Genomic DNA, 8700 nt, shown 5'->3' on the forward strand with positions numbered 1-8700 from the left:
TTAAGGCCTGTTCACGCCGAGATGAATTTTAATTTGAATAAATGGTAGTTAATGCATCTGTTCAAACAGACAACAACATTCACATTTTTTTACAGAGGTGTTCTAATCTCTTTTCCATTGCACTGTGAATTAAACTGGCCAACCAATAAGATTTACGTTTTTGATCATGTGAATGGAGACAGTGCTGTTATATAAAATATGTTATATGACTTTTGTGGTGCTGTTATGTGTCATATGACTTGGTGGCGGTCACAAACAGACCCAACAGAACTAACTATTTCTCTGTTCTGTTTGAAAACATGTAAATGCTGTTTGTTTCTTCAATGTGACAGGCCGTGTCAGAAATGGAAAGCTGCACAGTGATGCCCCAGTGTGCGTATGTGTTTGTGTTTTACTGCAACATTTTGAACAATGAACACATTATTAAGTGCAAGTATGACAGATAGCAGTCAAAGCAAATCAAATACTGAGACAAACATAAGAATGATAATTAAAGAAAAAAACATTAGCATCTTGATAAGAAAATCGCATTATACTGCTGTCTTTGTTTGCTCCTGTACACTGCAAAAAATGGCTTATCTTACTTGGTATTTTTATCTTGTTTCTAGTCAAAATATCTAAAAATTCTTAAATCAAGATACTTTTACTAGATAAGCCAAGTGACTTAAGATATTTAGTCTTGTTTCCAGGGGGAAAAAACTCAATTAAGTGCATTTTGCTTAAAACAAGTAAAATTATCTGCCAGTGGGGTAAGTAAAATGCTCTTGTTTTAAGAATATAATTACCCCACTGTCAGATAATTTTACTTGTTTTAAGCAAAATGCACTTAATTTAGTTTTAAATAAATAAGTTTTATTTATTAAAACGCCCATTAAATCGATCAAAAGTAAATGCATTTGTAATGTTATAGCCTAAAAAATTATATTATGTGCCAAAGTTATATATTACGTTTCATTGTACATGAACTACATTCATGTTTCCTTAATCATGATGTTATATTTTATTTCATGTGGTTAAAACAGGGCCCTGGCCCTCAAGGTCCACTTTCCTTGCTTTTTCAGGTGTGTTTGATTAGGGTTGAAGCTAAACTCTGCAGGAAAGTGGACCTTGAGGGCCAGAGTTGAGAACCCCTGTACTAAAATATACTTTTCTAAAAAATAAAAATACAATGTAGAAGTTCAAAACTGGTGCAACACGACTTTTGAGATGTGCTATGAATGTTTTTATCATAAATTTGCAAAAAGAGAAAATAAGAACACCATAAAATGTTCAAATATCAAACCAGAATGGGAAGGTAACACATTACCAAAATGAAAATGACGCAATGACGAACAAGAGAAAAAAAATCAAGAGCACAAACCGTTTAAGAGTAAGAATGTTCTTCAGGAACACACACATTCACTTAACTGATCATAATAACATGCTACTATGTGATTGCTTTTCTCTGTAATTTTAAAACACTTATTTTTTCCTACAGTGGTATTGCAATTAAATATAACTAAATGTAACTTGTAATACTGTGATTTCTGTTTGACGTGCTTATATTAAACAATGTTTAGCTCGCTTACTGTCAGGATCAGCCGTTATGCAAAACGGAAATACAAGCTTGAAGTTCTCATTTATATCCACATAGTTATTTACAGATAAGTATATAACAGTCATACGTAAGTCACGCACTGGGAGAAAAGCACATTAAACTCACTCTTAAATTTGCTATTTAAAAAAAAAATTTAATAATGTGATGTCACTTACGGACATATAACACCAACATAATAAATAAATAATTTAAGCATATTTTAGCACATGGGTGTGAAGCTCTGCTCCTAGAGGGCCACAGTCCGGCAGAGTTCAACTCAAACTCCAACTCCAACACACCTAACTTTACGGTGCGTTCCAAATGGGATATATCCCCCTCCGAAGGGCACTTCGGAGTGAAAGCAATCATGGCCGCCATATTGAAGGTTCGTTCCAAACCAAAGGGCCCTTCAGGAATGAAGGATTTCGAAGGGTACAACTGATGGACACTTTGAGCTCCCATGATCCTTTGCGCAGATTCTTTGCATGATGACGGCGCCTCCGTGTGGGCACGTGATGACGACGCAGAAGGGCACCAGTTGTTTGGTCCCCTACACCCTTCAACCCTTTGAAGCTCTCACTCCAGAGGGTAAACCCTTTGAAGGGATCAGGGCATAGGGATGAATGGAATGCACGGTTAGTTTTCAAGTAATCCTGAAGACCTTCATTAGCTGGTTCTGGTGTGTTTAATTAGAGTTGGAGATAAACTCTCATAGTTTGATTTTTTCCTCCATAGGCTGTATTTGGCCCATGGTCTGAGTGTCTGACACATGCTTCACAGCTTCTGTATTTAACATAAACACACTGAAGATCCACTGTCAACACCAACACCAAACCCTGCACAGAGGGGCTCAGTAAATGTGGAGTGGAAGGTGTAAATGTGGGTCATTTTGCCAGTTTCAGAGGAAACACTGTAAAAAGACAAAGAACCAGCTGGCTGATCTAGATACACTCCTATTATGTTAGAACAGAATGAGGGTGCAGGTATGTCAGTTCTTGCATTATTATGCCTGGCATAGTAATTTTTACCAGAGCAGACCAGACTCCAGGACTTTTCATTGAGTCCAAACCTGCAATCGCTTCCTCCTTTCCTGTTGATACCTCGATATGTGACTGCTATATGACTCCAGCCACTCCATTCAGCCTCCCAGTAACAGCGTCCAGTCAGGCTCTCTCTACACAGAACCTGCTCGTAGTGCTCAAATCTTTCTGGATGATCAGGATATGGCTGCTCCTCTTCCAAATATGTTGCCTTTTTGTTGTTCTCAGATAGAATGAGATGAGTGTTTACTGTGTTTCGATCTAATGTGAGGTCACAGGCATCTGAAGGGAGATTAAACATAAGTGATATCACTAAAGATCTTTAGGACATTTTCCTTGATATTGTCATGTTTGGCCTTAGCTTGGGATTGTATTCTTCTTCTATGTAGTAGTAGTAGTAAATCTTTATTTGTCCCTTCACAGGGCAATTCATACAGCATCAACCTCACAAACAGACAAAAGTTTATAAGACATTGAAACAAAACTGCTAGAATGAATGAACGACCACAACAACAAAAACCCGGGCATTAACGGTGCACCATTTGTCATATAATAAAATAATGTTAAAATTCATAGTACACCTTTATCTTTATGTTTCAAATAATTGTTTAAAATCAAGACTGCATTTGAAACAAAAGATGTTAGAAAGTGGAGGACTGTTAGAAACTAACAGTCCTCCACTTGGGCACTCTATATCGTCTGCCCGAGGGTAGGAGTTCAAATTCTGAGTACAAAATGTGAGATGTATCATCTAAGATAGTCAAAGACTTCCTAAGGACATTTTTCTCACACAAAGCAGATACCCCCAACTGTACCGAGCCTGTAATCTTTGACCCCAGATTAACAATTCTCTGCATCTGGGATCTACTTTTACCATTTAGTCCATAAAACTAACAAATCATAGCAAAAGTCAAGCCAGTTTCAATAAAAGATCTATAAAACATTATCAAAATAGATTTATCCACATCAAAGGACTTAATCTTCCTCAGTAAATTTGTATGCCTTTGATACAAAAAGGTTTGTGTTTTCCAACCAGCTTAGCTTATCGTCAATAACTGTACCCAAGTACTTGTATGAGTTGACCTTCTCAACTTCTTTACCTGCAATAACTATTTTAGATTGGATATCAACAGAGTTATCAAATTCTATCTTCATTGCTTTAGTCTTGGAAACATTAATTTGTAAAAAACAAAAAGAACTCTCACACCAATCCAAAAAATAGTTCAGAATGGGCCCATGCTCTGTATCACCCTGTTTTAACAGGCTTAGCACTACTGTATCGTCGGCATATTTTATAATGTGTCTGCCTGGATATTGACCTCTGCACCTATCCGTATATAAAATAAATAAAAGAGGTGAGAGAATACAACCTTGGGGGCAACCCACTGAGGAATAAATCTCCTGGGAATATTCTCTATTTACACGTACTATTTGAGATCTTCTGGTCAGAAAATCTAAAATCCAGGCCACCAAGCCCTTAGGAACATCAAATTCAGACAACAAACGTTCAGCTAAAAGAAGTGGTTGAATAGTATTAAATGCGGATGCAAAATCTATTAATTCTATGGCTGCTTTAGAATGATGTGTGTTATAAAATCACAAAAATTAATTGAAAAATAAATGTGCATGCAGTTTGCTTGTCAGCGAGAGAACTTACATTTCCGCAGTCCTGGTGTGATTCTGAAGGACTCTCCATGGTCAAAACTAAACAGTACAGAAAAAGGCATGTAAAAATGGTATTGGAAAAACAGATACATTATGGGAGGTGAATTACATTCCTAAAATTCATAAGATTTTCAAATCAGGAGCACTGAATTGAATTCTTTATTGTCCAACCAGATCTTTTAGTGAAATTTACTTGTGGAGAATTCTTGACAACATATACTTTGTGACAGTATACATTTGTTTTCAGCATTAAGCATCATGTAATTTATGTAATTTCAACTCTGTGGAAAGTGATGTAATATCTGGTAACAGTTTTTGGACTAAGCTACCAGACATCAAAATTTTTGGGGAAAAAGAACTCTTGGCACAAAAACTTTGTATGTAAAATGTCTGTGTAGTCATTAGGCTGCTGAATTCATTGCATATGCTTGCTCAAGGGAAAATACAACAAAATAATAATCAAATAGAATGCTTTTATATCATATATTATAACACATACACATCTAAATTATATGATTTTAGGTCTACATACTTAAGTATCTCCAGTTTGCAGTTTGGATGGTTCAGTCGATCAGAGAGCATCTTTACTCCGGAGTGTCCAGGGTGATTGTAGCGGAGATCCAGCTCTCTCAGGTGTGAGGGGTTGTAACTCAGAGCTGAGGCCAGACAATAACAGCCTTCCTCTGTCACCATACAGCCAGACAATCTACAAACATGCATATCAACAGTCAGATAACTTACAGTTTACACACAGTATCAGACAAGATTATATTAAAAGTGAATTGTATCTTTGCACATACTGCTAGAACTAGAACTATATGGGACATTTGGGTGTAATTTTTACACTGGATTTATTTATTTTAATAATCTGTGAACTGTGAATTTTTTTTTAGAAACCTCAGTTTCTCTAGTTGACAGTTTGGACTCTTCAGTCCATCAGAGAGAAGCTTCACTCCTGAATCCTGCAAGTCATTGTTACTCAGGTCCAGCTCTCTCAGGAAAGAGTTTGATGATTGTAGAGATGAGGCCACAATTTCACAGGATTTATCAGTGAGATTACAGTCAGCAAGACTATAAGAGAGCAAAACACAATTCAAATTAGATCTACAAACATCTGCATTAGGTAGTTCAAATGTAAGACGCAGCATTCATTAGCTTAAGTGAAAGAAGAATTTAACACTCACAGAGCTTTTCTGCAAGTTTTCACAGCTGGTAAGAGTTTTTTTCGACCTTCTTCTGATGTATTAAATGTCTTGGGATCAAGTTCCTCCAGCACCTCTTCTGACATCTGATACATGTAGGCGATTGTTGAGCAAAGTGCAGAAGAGAGTTTCTTCTCTGAGTGTTTGTCTGATTTCAGCAACTCCTGGATCTCTCTGTACAGAGTCTGGTCTTTCATTTCAAAGAGACAAAGAAAAAGATTGATGGATCTTTCAGCTGAAAGATCATGTCCATGTTTAATTTTGTCTTTAATATAAGCAGTTGTTTTCTCAATGCCCCTTGAGCAGCTGTGAGTGTTGGTCAGTAGATCCTGTAAGAGTTTCTGATTGGAGTCAAGTGAGATGCCCAGCAGGAACCGGAGGAAAAGATCCAGGTGTCCATTCTCGCTTTCTAAGGCTTTATCTACTGCTCCTCTGAGCAAATTATACAGAGAATTAAAAAACCTTAGTACCTCCACAGTGTTAATTACATAACAATAAAACACATAAATAGCAGCAAGAAACTCCTGAAAGCTCAGATGAATGAAGCAGTAAACTTTCCTCTGATGAATCACAGATTCCTCCTTAAATATCTCTGTGCAAATCCCAGAATACACTGAGGCGTCAATGACATCTATGTCGCACTCTTTCAGATCCTCCTCATAGAACATGATATTGCCTTTCTTCAGCTGTTTGAAAGCCAGTTCAGCCAGTTTCAAAATCACATCTCTGTTGGACTGCCACACTTTTCCTGGATCTCGCTCATCGTACTTCTGATTCCTTATGTTTATCTGAATGAGCAGAAAGTGGATGTACATTTCAGTCAGAGTTTGAGGGATTTCTGCACTGTCATCTTGTTTCAGGATGTTCTGAAGTACAGTGGATGAGATCCAGCAGAAGACAGGTATGTGACACATGATGTGGAGGCTTCTTGATCTTTTGATATGTGAGATGATTCTTCTGGCTTGATGCTGATCACTGATCCTCTTCATGAAATATTCCTCCTTCTGAGGGTCATTGAATCCCTGAATTTCAGTCACCCGGTTGATGTATTTGGAAGGGATCTGATTGGCTGCTGCTGGTCTGGACGTGATCCAGATGTGAGCAGAGGGAAGCAGCTCTCCTCTGATGATGTTTGACATCAATACACCAACTGATGAAGACTTATTTATATCAGAAACCATCTCACTGTCTGAAAACCACAGTGAAATTCTGCTTTCATCCAGACCGTCGAAGATGAACACAACTTTACACTCATCATAAATATTTGAGTCCAGATCTTGAAGTTCAGGAAGAAAGTCAAGCAGAAGTTTGTGAATACTGTACTGATCATCTTTAATCAAGTTCAGCTCTCGAAATGGAAGCACAAACATGAAATCTACATCCTGATTGGCTTTTCCCTCTGCCCAGTCCAGAATGTACTTCTGCACAGAGACTGTTTTTCCAATTCCAGCGACTCCTTTAGTAAGAACAATCTTTATTTTGTCATTCATCTTTCTTCTCTTCCACTCACATCCTTGTTTAGGTAAGGATTTAAAGATATCATTGCAGTGGATTTGAGTGTCTTGTGAATGTAGTGTTCTGGGTGATTTCTCCATCTGTAACACTTCATGTTCTTCATTTACCCCTTCACTTTCTCCCTCTATGATACATAGCTGTGTGTAGATCCTGTTCAGGAGAGTTTGATTCTCCTGTAGTTTGATTCCCTCAAATAAGCTCTCATACTTTTTCCTCATGCTGGTTTTGTGTCTCGTTTTAACTCTCTGCAGGACATCGTCCACCAGAGAAGCCTGCTGCAGGTTTGTGTAAGAGAGAGCAGAACTGGATCCTCCCGAGACTTTATCTGTTTGTAAAACAGGACATGCTCTAGATCTCTTCTTGCATTGAGGACAGTCAAAGTCTTCTGATTGACTGAACTTTTCCCAATAGCAGCTGATACACTGTCTGCAGAAACTGTGTTTACAGGTAATTGAGACCGGATCTCTCAGAGCCTGCTCACACACTCCACATTTGGAAAAAACCTGGAACAAACACCTGCAGAGTGATCTTAGATGTGTTAAATCATATTTGCTAACCAATGTTGTACTAAGTTTTTCATTACATTGTTACTTTTCATTAAGACTCAACTCCATGCTGATGTTGCTTTGTGAATCTGCTTACAAACAGATCATAATGTGAAAATTAGTAAGAAACCAAAATGCCTATGTTTATCATCCTGTCCTGTATAGGCTATTAAAGGAATAGTACACACAAAAATGAAAATTTGCTGTTAATTTAGTCACGCTCAGGCCATCCAAGATTAAGGTGACTTTTTTCTTCAGTAGAACAGTAAATAAGATTTGTAGCTGAAACTGTAGTCATTGGTGATTCATTAAATACAAGTCTGAGGCTTACACACTTTAGCTTATATGCTTTAGACATGCAAAACATTCACATTTCACATCATTATTGGGCACTTTAATAATAATATAATGTGTATATAATTACGTCATTGTGTAGTAAAACTAGTGAATGTAACTGAATCCGTTACATAATCAAACTAGATTATGTAACTGAACCAGCCCATTAAAACAAACTCAAAGAACCAGTTCGCAGAAAAGAATGGCTATGAACTACAGGTAATAATGTTGTAAATAATGTTCAGTTTCTTGTGCAGACCAATTGTTTCGCTTCGTAAGACTTAAATATATCGTCATGAGCCATGGATATTAATTTTGTGTTTCTTTTTTTTTTTCAGAAATGTGCAGCGCTGATTTGCATTTTATGAATCACCAAAGTTTTCCACACAGTTTCAGCTGAAAATCTTCTTTACTGTTCAACTAAAGAAAAAAGTCATCAACATCTTAGATAGCCTGAGGGTGAGTAAATCAACAGCAAATTTTCATTTTGGGTGAACTATCCCTGTAAGATTTAATCTTGTTGTCTCACTTGGGGTCAGAGTTCACTGCTCCACCACTGAATTCAGGTGGCATGCCCATAGATACATCACTCTTCATAGACACACAGCTGGGTTCAGGAGTTCCTGCCCTTTTGGTCTGAGCAGAAACAGCTCCCTTTCTCTTCTCATAGAAACTCATTTTAGAGGCCCTGCTGCTCTTCAGAAGTGGCTGGTATTATGTCTGCAAATACATACACACATTAAAATGGGGCATAACTGTCCTGAATGTTAATATCATAAAGAAAAAAAATCTAATTAAAAGAAATTCTCAACAAAAAAATC

General features: G+C 37.3%; 1 protein-coding gene across 1 annotated transcript; it reads right to left on the bottom strand.

Annotated features, from left to right (window-relative positions):
• Positions 1-2158: 2158 nt before the first annotated feature.
• LOC107559442 (protein NLRC3-like) lies at positions 2159-8493 on the bottom strand. The gene is made up of 6 exons (XM_016243271.1): positions 8409-8493; positions 5466-7514; positions 5179-5352; positions 4814-4987; positions 4274-4320; positions 2159-2898 (listed from the first exon to the last, which is right to left on the bottom strand). Exons 1-6 carry the CDS (start codon positions 8474-8476, stop codon positions 2366-2368), a joined length of 3045 nt encoding a protein of 1014 aa, XP_016098757.1. The 5' UTR covers positions 8477-8493; the 3' UTR covers positions 2159-2365.
• Between the last annotated feature and the right edge of the window lie 207 nt (positions 8494-8700).

The sequence above is a fragment of the Sinocyclocheilus grahami genome, unplaced genomic scaffold, assembly GCF_001515645.1.
Source record: "Sinocyclocheilus grahami isolate Dianchi unplaced genomic scaffold, SAMN03320097.WGS_v1.1 scaffold685.1, whole genome shotgun sequence".
Classification (NCBI taxonomy): Eukaryota; Metazoa; Chordata; class Actinopteri; order Cypriniformes; family Cyprinidae; genus Sinocyclocheilus; species Sinocyclocheilus grahami.

Excerpts from the sequence above, each read along its gene's own strand:
- LOC107559442 (XM_016243271.1), bottom strand. The coding sequence starts at position 8,476 with ATGAAGAGTGATGTATCTATGGGCATGCCACCTGAATTCAGTGGTGGA. Across the intron at positions 7,515-8,408 it reads GCAGTGAACTCTGACCCCAA|GTGTTTGTTCCAGGTTTTTT; the intron begins GTGAGACAACAA and ends ATCACTCTGCAG. Across the intron at positions 4,321-4,813 it reads TGCAAACTGGAGATACTTAA|TTTTGACCATGGAGAGTCCT; the intron begins GTATGTAGACCT and ends TGTACTGTTTAG.